Raw genomic sequence first — 17927 nt, 5'->3', positions numbered from 1 at the left:
TTATGGAGGTTTGTGAACAACACCAGTGCGCACTTGGACAAATGGAGGGTGGCTTGCATGCACACACACACACACACACACACACACACAGTTGCACGGATCGCTTTACCTGAAATAATTTATTTGAGGGCTGAAAGTATTGTACTGAAGTTTCTAGGAAACCATTACTTACAATTTCATTTGATTGCCTTGCTTTTCTACAAAGCCCTCTTTCTCTTTCTCTCTTAGATTACACCATTTGAAGAAAGGGAGAGCGAAGCAGTCACTGTATTGCTCAAACCCATATTACCATTATACAGTCCCTACTTCCCAAAATCGTCTTGACAGTAATTGTTTCTGCTCTGCCCTGTGTATCTTGTGCATTTGTGAGTTTTTTTTTTTTTTTTTTTAATCTTTTTCAGTCAGTTCCAAAGAGGAAAAGGGTATTACAAAAAGGATTCTTGAAAAGCATCGCAGTATAGACATGTTGGGAACAATCAGAAACAGTACATGTCAAAGGGACAGATCAGACTTTTTGGTTTATATTATATTTATGTTTTTTATATATATATTTACATTTATATCCTTATAGGCAGACATGCACTCCAACACACAAACACACACACACACACACACACACACACACACACACACACACACACACAGATATACATGTGTGTATATCTGCACACAAAAAATGCATCCATGTACGCAAACATAAATCAGTGATCTTATTATGTGTGTGAAGCCACGCTGAAATGCTTGGCCTCTGTTTAAATGTAGCTGGAAAAGCGCCAGGCTGCAGTCTGAGGCTGAGCCAGAGGATGTGAGACAAAATATCAATACACACACAAGCTTTACATTCTCAAATACGGTGATAATACTAAATGGCATGATGATAGAATATGGTCTAATAACCCCAACAGATAATATAATGGTGATGACTCTCTCTCCCTCTGTCTCTATCTCTCTCTCTCCCTCTCTCTCTCTCACTCTTCCCGTCCACAATGTGGCCTGGTCTAAGAAATGAGAAATCTAGTATAATCGATTTGAACACGCCCGTTTAGCAGCAGAACCACTCTCACCTCTCTCTCAAAGCAATTACATGATCAAAGACAGGGAGCACAATCAATGTCCAAAGTGATTGGTCTTACCTGCCATGCAACCTTGTTAGAAAACTATTATAGCCAACTGATGCTCCGGCCACCCTGGCAGTAGCCGTCCAATCGTATCAGGCTGAGAGGTCCCCAAGCGCTTTAGCCCTCATCCCCTCCACTTTGGACGTTATCAGGCAGCATCGCTGTAGGAGACGAGCCGGCTCTGCCGCGAGGTCCATGCTTAGGACTTATCTTGATTAAACTGGATTCTAATCTCATCACAAGTTTGATCCAGGGGGCTTGTCTCCCTAGTACTCACGCTAATGGAAGAGGACTGTGTGAAATTATTACTGAACTAGCAGGTAGTTGCTAGATTATTGACCCTTGGCTTGCTACATAGCTAATGTGTCTATTGGTCAGCTGATTTATCTGTAACACTGTGCTGTCCATTCTTACTTTGGACATTTTTGTCTGCTTCACGTGGTTCATGTAAAAATTCTGGGCAAGTGAAAATGGTGTTGTATGGCGAATTCATGATTTGTGGGAGATGAGAGCTTATGAGGCTTTGTAGAATGGATTTTGGATGATTGTGAACAAATAGGGCTTGAAAAGTGGCATAATTCAACACAGACGTAAAATACTTTATGTTTGGAATACAGCCATTTATAATAGTTCCTGTCTTGCAGTACTTGTAGCTTATTATTTGTGATATTCTAATGTAATCTTTCTTGCTTTGTAATACATTGAATAGATGGAGAGCCTGAAACGTCATCACATCATGGATCATTCCTTTCACACACACACACGCGCGCGCGCACACACACGTCAATAATGTATTCCAGTCATGCGAAATGATTTTGAAAACTGCTGGCTTTTCAAAGGGTTTGTCTGTCGAGCAGAGAGCCTTGGTGTAGCAAATCGGTCTTCATGGCAGGAGACAGTATGAGATTTTTTTTCTTTCTTTCCAGAGGAATGCCTCATTGGGATTGCCATTTCTTTTGATGTCATGTCATGCAATGGCATTTCAAGGGGAAAATATGTTCCTTTGTGGAAGACAGCCAAGGCAGGCAGTCAGTGACAAAGGCAGCTCCAATCAAATCAGACACGTAATTAAAAGTTCTGAGAGGCTTGAGCTGGCAAGGTCAACTGGAAAACAGAGAAGAATAAAATTGTTTCATAAGCAACAAAGTGAGAGATTAACACCTGGAAGATCTGGGAGAGGTGCAGTAGAGTGTGGTGACACTGGAGTAGTCGTATTCAGTGTGGATCAAGAGGAGACTGACTACATTCTGATCTGCAGTTTGATTTACAGCACTAGAGATGAAGCTGTTGGGATTTGTATGGTTGGATGAATATCTGCTTTTGCCTAAAACCAGCTTTTCTGAAGTATAATTTTGCTCTGGACTATAGTTGCGGTTCAGTGCCTGTGAGAAGGTTCAGTGAGGGTTCAGATTAATCTTGGCGCATCCTCCAAGATAGTGCTGCTGCAGGCATAAAATAAATATTTGCATGCAGCTGTAATCAAGTACAGTGGTCTGAACCAAAGAGCTTTGTTTTCAGCATTTATTAGAAGCTAAAACATTTTTTTTCATTCAGTTGATTTGTCTTTCAGAACCGATACAAATTATTTTTTTGCTTTGAGAAATTCTTGAATAAAAGTTAAATTTACAGTATATGAACATAAAGGTTTTCATCACACCATTTATTTCATAAAAACTATTAACACATGTATGCACCTAATACAAAATTGTTTTGGGCTTGGTGAGACCAAGTACTGAGTAAATATGGTCCTCTAAAGCTATACTTTAACACTTGAAAAAGATTTTCCAGATGCTGATGACACTGTTAAAACATCTCAGTGAAGCAATTCAGGGCAAAATTGTTCCCCTGAATGCTGAACAGCTATCCCAGCTCACAGCACAATACACACTAGAGATATTTTCAAAAGTCAAAATCATTTTTATCCAAAACAAGATGAGGCAGACCCGAAATAACCACACCATTTGAGGACCAGTATATCAAGTGAACATCTTCACAAGGCAAAAATAAAAAGCCAGCTGAACGCCTTACTCCAGATAGTGAAAGTGCTGTCAAAAGATAACTGGTAAAGTGTGGCGTTAATGGAAGAGTGCCAGTTTACAGTCAACACTTCTTTAACTACAAAAAAAGTCTAAACATGTAGCGTGGGCCAAACAACATTGTGCCAAAAGGTCACTGCTGAAGACTGGAAGCAAGTCTTGTCTACAGATGAGTCAAAGTTTGAAATTTATAGTTGAAATTGGAGAGCTTATGAGAGGAGAGAGGAGCCACATGGGACGTCAGTGAAACAGAAAATAAAACCTACAGTCAGACATGGTGATGGAAACATTCGGGTGTGCGGATGTTTTATGATCTGAACAGGATCAGCTGCAGCTACATATTGACGGTAGAGAAGTACCACTCTATTCTGCAGACGCATGCTATCCTCTCTGACTCGGAATAGGATTAATTTTCCAGCAGGACAATGACCCCGAATATCCACTGAAGCAATGCCAGGCCTATTTGAAGTCTAAAGAAGAGTGAGGATTGCTGACTTGCATGGCTTTGCCTCCAGAGTCACCAGATCTGAACCCTCCTGAAAATCTCTGGAAATATTTGAAAAGGGAAAAGACAAAACATTTTGCGACATCACAAGACTCTCGGTGGGATGCTTCAACAGAGCAGTGGAATAATGTGAGTTCTCAAATTATGTAGAAGCTTGTAGAATCAATTTCTGATGGAGTGCAAGCTGTGGCAAACAGCGAGCACACCAAATACTGAGAAATCACTGGACTTTCAGTAAATACGAATATTCTTTTTGTTTTTACTTACAGAGTATTAGTGGGAAAAAAAGTGAAATCCTGTTGAGACTGAGACTTGTTTGAGTGATTTTCGGGTTGAGCAATTAGTCAAAGCACTTTACAATGTACACCTCATATTCACCCATTCATGCCCTCATTCACACATTGATGGCTGTGGCTGCCATGCAAAGTGCCAAATTACAGCAGGGATTGAACCAGCAAGGTTACTAGACAATGACTGAACCTCCTGAGCATGGCTAAAAAAATATATTAATTTTTCATAAAAGGTAAAACAAAAATGTTTTTGGAAGTGGAGCCAGACTTTTGGGGCCCACTGTTAGATTGCATTAGATTACACGAAACATTAATGATCCCCTGTGGGGGATGTTTGGGTCACTGAAGCTGCAAGTAGTAATAGGATACATTAAAAAATACTAAGACACAAGTGGAAGATGAAGAAATACAGTTTCTTTGTGTAGCATTGTGCATGAGCACCATTCAAAGTGCTATGCTGCAAGTAAGGAGCTCTCCATGGTGCTGAAAACAATTACTTTGTATTCGCTGAGATATTTTATTGATCTGCATATGGAAATAGCTGTTTTTGCTTGCCCCTTTTCCACTGTGAGGTCAAAGTGCAGGGTCACCCATCAAAGGGTCTCTTTTTATTGATCTCCACAAAAATAACAGAAGACAATGACAGCAATAAAAACAATAGAGATAGAATACAAACACAAAAGACACAGCAGATTGTTCATTTTCTCCTGGACAGCACAGTAGAACATGCTTATCACACAGTGTTTTGAAAGACCTGAGCATACTCAAGGAGAACAGTCGACCCCGCCCACTCTCATGGGTCACTGTGGTCAGTCCATTGCTGTTTGTTATTGATGTGAACCCTCAGGTGCTTATCGGACTCCACCATCTGCACCTCCTCACCCTGGTATCAGTGTCCAGTCAAGTTGCCATGTTGGAGGCCCACAGCCAGTTCCTTTGTCTTACTGGTATTGAGTATCAGTTGGTTTTCTCTGCAACAACCACCAAAGTTATTCCCCATCCTCCTCTTCGCCGCCCTCACTGATGCACCTCATGACAGGGGAGTCATCAGAGAGCTTCTACAGCTGGCATGACCCAGAGGTGAATGTGAAATCCGGGGTGATGAAAGTGAACAAGAAAAGTGACAGTGCAGCTGCCTCGGGTCGCCCCCGTTTTACTCTGTAGCATATCCAACCCAGCACGCTCTGGTGCTGGGTAAAACAGCTGCCTGTCTATTAAATATCCATAATCCAGGAAACCACAGCGCTCTCCACCTGCAGTGCTCTGAGGTTCTCTCCAAGTAGCGGTATGGTATTTCCTCCTATATGGTGTGCATTTTTATCAAGATGTATTAACTCTAATCAGATTTATCCATGGTGCTGAAACACAGAGGCTCAGTGCAGTCCCAGGGGTCACACCTCAGATCATTCTAACCTCAGCATCGACAAATAAACATTTACCTGACCAATAATAGTTGATTTAGGATCAATTCACTTCAGCTATATAGTTAATCAGACATGACATGAGACAATATCATACCAATCATTGTTTTGCAGGTGATATCTAAATTTAAAAGAAAAATTTCATAAAGTAGTCTAACTAATGAAACACAACAGTAAAAGTAAGGTGCACTAAGCTTTAGAATAGAGAGTTATAGAGTTATAGAGGTAACAAATTGTCTTTGTTCTGTGAGGGATGTGCAGCTGGCTTGCTTCCCAGTGACACCACCAGTGAGCAGAGTAATTATAGTGACCTGAGGCCCTGAAGCATTTATTATTGTTGTTTTGAAATCACAAACTCCCTAAAAGATGGCCAAATAACAGCTAATGACTTCTTCATGTATGGTTACCAGTGTGAAAGGTGTTAGAGATAGATAATAGCCCTGAAGACTGAGGGACATGTGTTGGGGAGCGTGTTGTCATTATGCATGTGTGTGGGCGTGTGTGTGAGAGAGAGAGAGAGAGAGAGTGCGAGAGTGTGTGCACGCCTATCTGTGTGTGTGTCATTCTGTACTTTTTCATGAGCAGCATTTAAGCACGTTCACAGTTGTTAGTGCCATTTGCAGCACAGTCATTAGTCAAAGCTCTTTAATGAAAAGTGAAAATTACACTTGGGAGGGCAACATCAGAGTCGAACCCAACAGATGTGGTAAACATTTTTGTTTAATCCCGTTTTCTCTGTGGAGCAGTAAAACAGCCAATGCATGCAATCTTCACTTCCACTGCTGTTTTACATGGAGAGATGATTCAAGTTGGAAAACTTCAGTGTTTTAATTTATGCTAAGTAGCTCATGAGGATTGGAACTGGACATTAATCAATACGGGTTTGCAAGAGATCCTGCTCTTCTGCCTACGTTCTGGGAATGTGGTTTAAGGGAAATACCTTCAAAAGAGAGAAAAAGTTGCAAATTGTGTTCACTTGCGGACCATGAAAGGTTTAAGTTAGGATTTCTTGGTTGGACATTTCCAAAAAACAAGCATACGAGATTTCGAATTGTACAGGAGGCTGGTCATCCCTGGAGTCTTGAGTTGAAAATCTCCTATAATGAGGTTAAAAAATGAGTTATGTTTTCTTTTTTTTTCTTCTTCTTCTTTTTTTTTTTTTTAAGTTCCTCAGCAGAAGAGTGTACAAACTGTAGTGGAGTTTTCTGCTCTCCTTTGTGAACCACAGTCTTCAGTAATTGCATCTCATGGGATTTCAGCTTCATTTGTTGTCCAGTGAGAAGGGAGATTCTCCAGCATACTGCATGAAATGAATTGGTGCTTCTTAGAAATACTCTCACAAATTTTTTCACATTTTATACACCGCTCACACAGCTCAAGCCTCCCAAATCAATAATTGAAACAAGCTCAACAAGTCAAGCATTTTTTAAGTTTTATTCCATTACACCGCTGCATAATAGAACAAGAGGATCGATCAAGCCTTTGCTGGCTCAGTTGGGATACAAATGCCAGATATTCAGTCGTAGTTACCTGCTGTATGCTGCCCAGTAATTGGGGGAAAGTTTTCATTGTCTTATAGACTTATAATATTTAATCATGCATGCATGGAAAAATAGACAGCGAGGCAGGCTGAGAGGCTTCAATGTACTTGAATGGACAGATAGAGAAGCCCTTAATGCCAAGTTGTGAAAAATAATATCGCTCTTTCTCAGCTGGATCAGTCTCCTTAAGATATGGTGATATACCGTAAAAGCTTTGCATATTAATTTTCCTTGCTGCTGTTCTGTGATGTGTGTGGCACCAGCTGATAGTGTCTTGATGACAGCATGTGTGTCCAGTACAGTATGACTGAAGCAGATAGCAAAAATCAGTGGGCATAGCTCTGACTCATCCCCTGGTCATGACACTGTAATTAAAACAAGACCTCCTCTCTCTCTCCAAAATACAGAGCAAGCTCATGTTCGTCATACTAATCCTGATAAGACTACCCTGTCTTCATTTCAGTTCACAGGTGCAATAAACTGTTTCCAATTCTTCCCCTAAAGTCACATCCAAGTGAAGAGTCAATGTGATAGAAGATTCAAGAGATTACTGGATATATGAGGGTATCAGATTCAGCAGCTACGATGGAAAAAGAGATTGTGTATCTTGGACATCATAGTTTATTTTGAAAGCGCACACCACTGATTTCACTCTTACAACTCACTCGGGGTCACTTTAGCTGGCAATATGGCATACAGCACTTATTTTCTTTCATTTGTGTAGGAAAAAAAAATCATGTTGAAAATTCCTTATGAAAAAGGCCGACTTTGAGTATTTTTGCTTTGAAATTGCATTTTAACCCTCTTTGCTGTAAGTATACACTGTGTAAAAGATACGACCTCCAGCCTGTTCTTGTCATCACTTTGTATTAATATTGTGTTAATACTTATCCAGAGAAAGTAACTCCCCCATCCACACTGCCCACCACCCAATTCATCATCTAAGATAAATGAGAGGGCAAAGATTAGCTGTAATGGAAAAACTTTAGGGAATGGAAATGGGATGCAGTTTTTGGATAGAAGGGATGGTAAAAATGCAACAGTTAATGTCATGATTGGGGACAGTACTATTAAAAATAATATTAATTGTGGAGTCTTCTTGAATCAATACATCAACATATAGAGAAAGCTGTCAAAGGGAGAATTGTTGTTTCAACAGAGGGCACAGTGACAGATTTGGGCTTCAACACGCCCTAAGATGGCCATACACATGACTAGCATTGTAAAATATAATAGAAAATTCAGAGTAATGAGCCAGGGAAAAGAGTGCCAGAGAGCTGCATGTCCTGACAGCTGATTAATGAGACCCTAACAGAATTGGATTTGAATATCAATGCTGGCCTATTGCTTAAACTGACATTAATTGCCACCTATTAGATTGGCTTTGCACCCCCTGTATTTCAAAACAATCACGGCTATTGAGAGATTAGAGAGAGAAGGACGGGAGGCCGAGCGAGGCCTCAGCGCTGTATCATTTGTCAGCTGGTGCTGTGTGGCGGACGGTTGACAATTACTGGAATGTGTGTGTGTGAGTGAATGACTGAGTGAATGATTGAGTGAGTGATGAGAGAGAGGGAGGGAGGCAATGGAAAGAAAGAGAGATAAAAAAAAAACTTCTTACGAAATCAAGTGAAAAAACAAATATGAAGAAAACACTTTGTCTAAGTCAAAAATGTTTGTCACTCCAGCACAGTCATCTTGCATTTCTTTGACAGAAATCACTGAAAATGAAATGATTGCTTCATCCTCCTCTCCCTCTCTCTCGCTCTTTCTCTCTCTCTCTCTCTCTCTGTGTCGTCCAGAGTAATTGATTTGATATGAGCTCTGGCAAGTGTAATCTTCTTTTAATTAAGACCTGCTGCTGGCACAGGCTTCAGACTGATAGTGACTTACGGCTCTCTTCCTCTCGTTTCCCTTCCCCTCTTCTATCATCTTATTTTCCACTGTTGCTCCTCCGACTTTTGCCTCTCTCATCTTTCTCTTTTTATCTCAACACTCCTCCTCTCATCCTGTACCTCCTACCCCTTTTCTTATCATCTACTCTGTCTTCCACTGTCATCCTTTTTTTTTTATCCAATTGTCCTCCTCTTCCTCGTTCCATTCTCTCTCCCCCTGTACTGCAGTCCCAGCACCATGAAGAGGAAAAGAGAGCCCTCAGCCGGGAAATCATTGTCCTCAACAACCACCTCATGGAGGCTAAGATCACCATCGATAAGCTCAGAGAGGACAATGTGAGTACAGCGCAGCTCCTCGCCACATTTTCTCATGAGAGCTTGACACGCCACAAAGTCTCTGCTCCATCCAACCACGTTTTCATTTTAACACATTTGTGGGTTTAGTCTGGACTTAGTCTCGCGTCATAACCAGCCCTATCTCCACACTTTGTTTTAAAGCTGTGGCAGCCCTGAGCCCATTACCAGTCTGCTATAGAGGAAAAATGCCCTGGTTTGTTTGAATTTCTCTAAACCAATCACAATCATCTTGGGCAGCACTAAGACCAAGATGCAGCAGTGGTGTCTTTGCAAAACAGTAACACACAGATAGAGGAAGGGGAGGAGAATTCCATCTGAAATAGTCGGCCAATGGCAGGGTTTTACCCACCATCTGCATCCTGTGAGTCAGACTAGTCTAGACTGAATTTTTTGTCTCAATGAGATTCACAGCTCTGGCCATTTAAAGCCCAAATACATCCAGTACCTGCCTTGCAAATAGGTAAGCTAAAATCTGGCACTGGAATTGGAGAAAATGTTTTTCCATTGTAGCATTGTAGCAAAAGACAGTCACCGGGAGAGTAAATCTGGGAAATGACTAGGCAATTTATGGTTGTTTTGTGCCATGTATCGGAAATGACTGCTCCTCTTGTATTTTTTTTTTTTCACTGTAAATCCATGTCTCCCCCCTTGTAATACACTCCATTGCCTTTTACACACTCTTCTCTACTGGGCCACTCTTGCAAAAAAAAAAAAAAAAAATCTGATGTCCACTGTGGTTCTGCGACTTCTGGGGTATTTGTGCTGCAAGGTGCCACAGCAGATAGAGGAATTACCTCCAAGCCAGTGGGTGTTTTACAGTGATTATTTTGAAATCAATGGGCATCCTCAGGGCTGCCAGAAGTTTGAGATGGGGCTGTGTGGATCTGAGCTCAGGGGCATGTGGCAATCTGGTGCCTCACTTTCTCTGAAGTGATTTTACTGGTATATCTACTCAGGGTTCCCAGTAGGTTATATTTTCTCTCTTTGGGTTGTGGTAGTTTGAACACTTCAGTGCCACAGAGTATTCTGACAATCCCTCCAGATCCAGCCAGGCAGATTGAGGTCAAGGTTCATTTTGAGTAGGAGGAGAGTTTGCCCTGTCGGAGCCAGAAGCAAGGCAAGCATTTCCACCAGAGAGCAAGCTTTGAATTTACTGCTTATAACATGGGATAAATCGAATACCCTCCTAATGCTCAATGCCTTAGACCCGACAAGAAAAGTTGAATAGGTCAGGCTAAACAAGGTCTGTTAGATTACTGTTTTTCTACATGATGAATCCAACAAATCTACAGTAAGTGATAGGTCTCACTTTTGGATTGTGTGACCACCCCAGTCTGATACAAGGCGACAAGGAACCACCACCACTCATCTATTCAAATATACAATCTGTTAAGGCCTAACAAAGCCAAAGATTGGCTCTGAACCAACCAAATCGAGACAGAGGTCTATTTCTACCATCCACAAAAACCACAGGGATCCCAAATGTCCTCAAGTGGCAAAATGAAAAGAAATAAAGTGATTAAAAAAGGGGTTGCTGTTAACCGGTGGGGGAGTTTAATGTGTCAAAGAGCAGGCTTTGATGTCGGTGAGAGTCTTGTCAGGGCTGCAGTGTTACAGAGGAACAGTGAGAGGAACACTGGGAGAACTGACCTTTCCAAGCAGACTGATATGCATGAGAGAGAGAGAGAGAGAGAGAGAGAGAGAGAGAGAGAGAGAGAGAGAGGTGTTAACTGCATAAAATTTTAGCAAAACCAAGTAACAACCCACCCACTCATGCATGCACACACACCCACTCACATGTACCCAAAGACACAGATAACAACAAAACTGAGCACAGCAAAATTGAGAAAGAAAGAAAGAAAGAAAGAAAGAAAGAAAGAAAGAAAGAAAGAAAGAAAGAAAGAAAGAAAGAAAGGAGACAGAAGAGAGAAAAAGGAGGATCACAGAGAAAGAGACAAATAAAGCGACACAAGCTTATTAGACCAGGGGGTGCAGATAAGTGGAAGACCTATTTCAGACAACTCTAATGAAATTAGCATAGACTGAACTAGGCAGATAGGAGATGTATTACGAGTGAGGTTCTGCAGAGTTAATAAGATCCAGCAGACCCTTAATGTCATCTCCCCTGGCCTTAGGGAGCCTGAAGGGTGAAAAAGGACAAAAAAAAAAAAAAAAAAAAAAAGCCATTAACTAATTGATGGATTTGGACCAATTTCAGCAGATGAGTTTGTTTGTTTGATTATTTGGATCAGGATGTACGTTCTTAACCTCATATGTCACACAAACATCCATATACCAAAAATAAAATTAAATAAATAAATAAACAGATTTTAACGCCTAAAGGTCAGATGGTCAGATTTAACAGACTGCATAACTGTACACTATTTAAATTGTTTATTTAACCATTTAACTGCACAAATTTATATCTGTAGGACTTGACAACAATTCAACAGTGTATATATGATGCATATAGGTATCCCTTTTAATATATATGCCCAATTTATTGTTTCTGTATTTGTTTTTGTAATATTTTGCAGGATTACTGCACATATTTAGACTTAATGTACATAATGCATATACTTTTGATACAACTGTAAACATAATGCACATACTTTTTTACAAAGTTGTAAGGCGCATATTTTTGTATGTCTTGCTTCTTTTCTATTTCTTGTAATTTAATTCTTCTCTTGAAAATTGAGCAACTGACCCAATTTCTCCGCAGGGATCAATAAAGTACTTCTGATTCTGATAACAACATCAAAAACAATAATAATAACGATAAAATATAATAATGACAATAATGATTAAAAAGCACTTAAACACGTAGCAAACTTTCAAAAATCAGCTACAGTGTAACATAAAGCTTTGAGACTTTGAGGTTTTGCAGCAGGTTCCTGTTCTGCAGCACAGAAAAGAAAAAGTCACATCAGTAAATGTAGTATGGGGTTTCATTCCACATTTTAGTGTATGTATGGGAAAATAATCTTTGACCATAGTTGGTGAGACTGTTCCATATTTTCCCTTGTCAAACACTGTGTGTGTATAATAGCGGCGATGTTACATGATGATTGATGAGCATGGTGTTCTTAAACTGAATGTTTCTGTAAACCTATTGCGCCAACAATGCCCTTCATTTTACTAATTCGGTCACAGATATTCATACCTGGATCTCATTCACATCCACCATGTAGATTTTTGCCCGGTGCTGAACTGATCTGGCAACCTCCACCACGGTCACACAACCCTGCTTCTCAAACTGTTAGTCCACCACCACCTCACCACCACTAGGACAAATGAAATTTCAAAGTGTGGATTCAGTGATGGATGGTCTTTCTGCTGCTTGCAGGATTTGTACAGGAAGGACTGCAACCTGGCAGCCCAGTTGCTGCAGTGCTCCAAGTCTCACTACAGAGCTCACAAGATGTCTGAGGTGAGTTCTCCAGCGCTGCTGCAACGGAGGCAGGAATATAATACCATACGAACCGTGATGACAGGCTGTTGAGTTAAATTTGTGTTGCAATAAACCCAGTTCTTCTTCAAAGGTATGCTGACACAGGTTTTAAGCTACATTTCAAAACCATTCAAATGAAAAATTGATTGAACTGCAAAGAATTTCAGTTCACAAAGAGCAGAATTTGCTGTGTTCCACTTTTCTACTGTAGCAGACTCATGACGATAGTTAAAAATCAATAATTCAACAAATCATCTATCAACTATCATATTCATAGTTTCTGTTTGTAATCTGTTTACTATTGAAGTTGACATCCTGGGTGCGCTGTATTTGTGATGCAGAAAGGTTGCTTTTACTGTGTTGATGTGCCATTACCAGTGAATACTCGAGTGGTTTGCACAGTAAGTCAGAGTTGGTGCTCATAGCTTTTTCACTCAGACAGATGAAGGTCTGCTGTCTGAAGCACCGTCTGGATTCTGATCTTTTCTCTGCATAATGACAGGCTGATTAGGACCACACGAAATTCACAACAGTGAAGAATACTGTTACTCTGTGACTGGGTTGATAATGACTGACATACATAAATGCACTTGATTATTTCGATCAGTAAAGCTACATTCAAGCCCTGTGATGGACTGGCGACCTGTCCAGGGTGTCAAGCCCCCCTACCACCACTTAGGAATAAGAAAATGGAAAGTACATCCATCTATGTGGCCATACAGCATCAACTACTGTACAAATATGTAAAATCTGAGTGTAATGTAGTAGTGAGTGTGCAAGATTCTCATTTCATTCTGCCAATCTATGTCCATATTTGATGAAATAAGTTTTGTATTGGATTCTACATGGTGCAAATTGCAGTCTCATGGACTACATTTGTCATTATCAACTATTTCATGAAGGAAAAATGGCCACTGAGAATTTACCTTGATTGTCAGATTTTCAAATAATTGCTGATTCTTGGTTTTGTGAAATATATAGCTATTTTTTCTATTGTAATTTTAATAAACATAGTGAGGGACATGGGGGCTAGGATCTGGGGTAAACTGGTGTAGCTGATTTTTTTTTTTAATGGGTAGAATAAATGGCAATGTAAAAGCTATCGCTGGCATTTTAAGATGAGTGATTGGCAAATATTTTAAATTAATACTGGGGAGAGACAGAAACAGGCACTAAATTGCTGGAATGCCTCAAACAATGATGATCAATGTCATTATGTGGAAAATCCATCATAACTCAGCCAAGCATTAATTTCAGTAATGACCAAGGGGACCTGCATATCTGTACGCTGTCACATGGATTAATTCTGGTGAACTATACAGTATATGTCTGCTAATTAAGATTTGCCTCAGATATCAATTGATGCTGAGCTGGCTATCTCTCTTTTAGAAAGCGCTATATTGTCATGTGTTCCCTCTGCAGCCTCACCTACTTTCCATCTCTATTCCCACTGGGAGAGGCAGTGGTTACTAAAAATAGCTTGGACTTAAAACATGCTGGCTTTATGCTGAGAAGAGCTTCTATTTCTTAACAAAGCCAAGTCAGTATTTTATCTTTTTTTTCTATTCCCAACTGAAGAACCAGAGCACTGGTTTAATTTGAATCTAAGCTTTTCCCTGCGGAACTGATATGTGTTTGATGGTAGGCAGAAGAAAGAGGAGAGATGGAAAGACAGAAAGAAAAGAGAAAGAAATCGAATGAGGGCTTATTGGTTGAGAAAACATGAGTGGGAGGAAAAAGATTTGAGAATAAAGAAAGGGTGGAGGAAATAAGAGAAAACTCAGTGTGACAGGAACACTTTCTCCTGACCCTGACCTGCTTTTAATAGGCAGAAAGAGTCAGTCTGTAATTGACAGGAACACTTTTCTCAGACACAAGCCAATCAAGCATAGACAGACTCCGTGTAAGTCTGTGAGAGAGAGAAGGAAAACTAGAAAAAAAGAAAATGTTTGGCAAGAGGTAATATTCATGTATATCTAAGAAATTTTGAGTAAAATAAAGAAATGTAAGCATGGTTCAATGTGTTAGGCTTGTTGTCGTTATGGAATGAGAACCAAACAAACCATGACAATCTCATGGCAAGTAAAGAACAGACAAATTAGCTGAAAAGAAAATAAGCACAAGGAGTCAGGACCAAAGCAACAAAACAAAATAAGAAAAAAAAAGTTTGTGTTCAGCAGATTTCTGACAAGTTCATTAGGAGGGCCGAGTAGTGCAAGTCCCATGGGGTACATAAACTGGACTGTGGGAGAAATGGACGAATGAATTACTCTCTAAACCAGAGCTATAGATTGGAATCCAATCCTTGAGGAGCAATGCTAAAAATACCACCAGTGCAGATGGAGAATGCATATAATAGAATATGTCTGAGGAAAAGAATCAAGTTCATTGTGGAAATAATTAACAACGCTTGCCAGAAATTCTTCACTTCACAGCTTTACTGAGTAAATCTCTAGAATGTCTCATTCACCAGCTGTCATCCTACTTCAATAAAACATCTGTTCAGATTTTTTTAAGAAGTTCCCATCTTCATCAACCTTCTTTTGTCTCTTTTGTGTGTCTGTCAATCGTTCTCTCTCAGTTGCCACTGGATTTCCAAGAACGTGTCAGTTCCCACCTCGAGAAACACGACCGTGGTAGTGGAGCCACCATGGCAATGTGCCACTCCTCCTACTCAGATGCTGTGCCCACATCCATAATAGCAAAGGTCTTGGAAAAGCCTGAACCAGGGAGCAGTTGCCCCGTAACACGGTCACCCAGCCCGCAGCCCCAGGATGGAGAATTTCTGACGGGAACGGGAAGCACTGACCACCTGAATCGGCGCATCTCATATAAGACTTCTGACCTGTACTGCAGTGATACAGCCCTCTACTGCCCTGAACGCTGGCAAGACACAGAGCGCAGGCAGAGCGTTGACCTTCACGGCACCGGGCTGCTCCAATTCCACGCCCAAAACTCCACTGACAGCAACCCGGATGAAGAGGCCTACCACTCGGGAAGTTTCTCACACCACGAGCCCCCATCCTCTTTCCACCACCACGACGAGTTTGGCACTGGCTCCCTCCCTGCCTCCAGTTCCTATTCTAGTTTCAGCATTGCGTCGGACGAAAAGGGGGGAATTAGTGGAGGTTGTGGGCGTACTGCCAGCAGCACCTTATCGTCTTCCCACCAAGCTCTCTATATGGACTGGCGAGATGGTGGTAGTGGGGAATATGAACGCAAAAGTTTGTCCTCTTATGATAAAGACAGCCCGAGCTTCTCTAAGGCCCACAGTATCCAGCAAATGGTGTCTTCAAGGAGCCCGCAGAAGAGCAACTCACCAGCATACACACGGACGGCATCATGCTTCAGTGAACCATACCATTCCAGCACCCCGCGGTTGGCCTCTTCCCACAGCATGGGTTCGACCTCAGGTTTAGGACAAGCTTGTGGCGGAGGTGTTGACAGCAGAGGTGATGTCCATGTCCCTGAGGACGAGCTGAGCAGCCGATGGAGACAGCTCAGTGTGGAAGACATCAACACTTTTTCGTCTTCCTATCGTAACATCACAGGTCGGGTCTCTCCGTACAGCTTCTCTGAGCGCCACTTTGCCATGGGCCCTTCCAGTAAAATCAAAGTCGGGCCCCTCTACAGCAGCTTCCAAGAAGGAGATGATGTCTTCCACGGCCGTGTGCTGGAACAGTGTTTTGCAACGGGCCCCCCTTCACCAAACCGCAGCCCCAGTCCCAGTCCCAGTTCTAAGCATCCAGGTCTGGGGCATCGTAAGCAGGAGAAAGCCCCTGGGCTGTACAGGGCCAAGGAGGATAGCCAGGACTCAGAGTGTAGTCTGTTCCTCTCAGGGAGCTCTAAAGAGAAGGAGAGCAGTGGGGGAGCAACGGCAGCAGGTAGCACCAAGAAGGACTATGTCAACCTGAGTGCAGACAGTTCAGCTGAGTCCTTACACCAAAGCTCCCTAGAGGCCTCAAGTCTTCAACACTACCCCTGCCCCAGGCCAATCTCCCGGCCCCGCCCAAGCTCCAGCTCCGCTCTCAGTGTTGGCCCTGCACTCCCAAAGAAGACCTCTCCAAGATACCAAAAATTTGGTAGTACGGGACTGACGAGAAAGGATAGTTTGACCAAGGCACAGCTGTATGGTACACTGCTTAACTGAGTGGAAAAAAGCTCTTCAGTTTATGCATGATGATAATTCCTTACTTACTGTACTGTACCGTATGTGTCCAAAGTTCCCTGCGGCAAACACATACATGGGGTGTTGAGATGTTGTTGTTTTATGTATCTTAGCCAAGGCACGTTTCATGCAGTCTGCAACTCTTTTTTTTTTTTTTCTATTGAGATATTTATGTCATGATACAGTGTAGCTATCTGAGACCAGCTAATCAATGTTTTTGTTTATATATGATGTTAATTTAGCCAGTTTAGAGCCATTGGGATGAGCCCATGATCACTGAGAAGCATAACCACATGAACAAAGACCAGAAACGTAGACACAGATACAAGAACGTACTGTGCTATCTGTTCTATCTTTGGTTTTAAGTTTTGTCAGTAAAACCAGCAAAAGACCATTAATTCCTGCTTTAATATATACAATATGGATTATGGAATAGGCAGTGTTTAATGTAACGGTACAGAAACTCCCAAGCAAGTTGCTCTCCAACACCTCCCACAATCTACATTTAATTAACATCATGTTTGAGAAAGGGAAGGTTATCCATTATGTATAGAGGACCCTGCTGACTGCAGGCTGTTAAATAGTAATTTCCATTCTCTATTTTCTCTTGAACAAAATGCATGCCGTGTAATGCATATATGAATAAGCTGGAAAAACATATTTCCAGCTTAATTGTTTCTCATAGGGACAATATCTGCAAGTGCCACTCATGGAAGGAAATGGTTTCTAAAGATTTCTAAAATTGGTTGAGTAGGTCAGGCTATACTAGGAAACGCATATTTTATTTAAATACAATAAAATGTACTTTATAGTAAGAGACATGATTTACCATATGGTTCCTATCTGATACTAGATTTCACACCGGTTAATCTGGAAAATGATAAAGATCAGAAATAGACTGTTAGAGCAGTGTTATCAGAAAACATAGTGGAATACAGTATATAATAAATACACCATATGGCCAGATGAAATGCTATGTACAGATGAAACAATAGCCTGTAATCAGGCTCAAAATGACCCACTAAATTCTTTAGATACAGTAATACTATTATGATTCAAATATGAGCTGCAAGATATTAAATAGTACTCAGTTGGAGTTTTTCTTATTTTTGTATAAAAAATAGTACAGATCATGTAATCTGGGG

General features: G+C 41.1%; 1 protein-coding gene across 1 annotated transcript in view; it reads left to right on the top strand.

The window, feature by feature from the left end:
• begain (brain-enriched guanylate kinase-associated) overlaps positions 1-16909 on the top strand; it is a 38890-nt gene extending 21981 nt beyond the window's left edge. Inside the window, exons 5-7 of the mRNA XM_030045253.1 lie at positions 9035-9142; positions 12510-12593; positions 15196-16909. Coding sequence (XP_029901113.1) covers positions 9035-9142; positions 12510-12593; positions 15196-16764 — 1761 coding nt within the window. The 3' untranslated portion in view covers positions 16765-16909. The remainder of the gene's footprint in view (positions 1-9034; positions 9143-12509; positions 12594-15195) is intronic.
• The last annotated feature ends 1018 nt before the right edge of the window (positions 16910-17927 follow it).

The sequence above is a fragment of the Myripristis murdjan genome, chromosome 22, assembly GCF_902150065.1.
Source record: "Myripristis murdjan chromosome 22, fMyrMur1.1, whole genome shotgun sequence".
Taxonomy (NCBI): Eukaryota; Metazoa; Chordata; class Actinopteri; order Holocentriformes; family Holocentridae; genus Myripristis; species Myripristis murdjan.
Note: the sequence above shows the minus strand (reverse complement) of the source record. Positions and strands in the feature narration are given on the sequence as shown.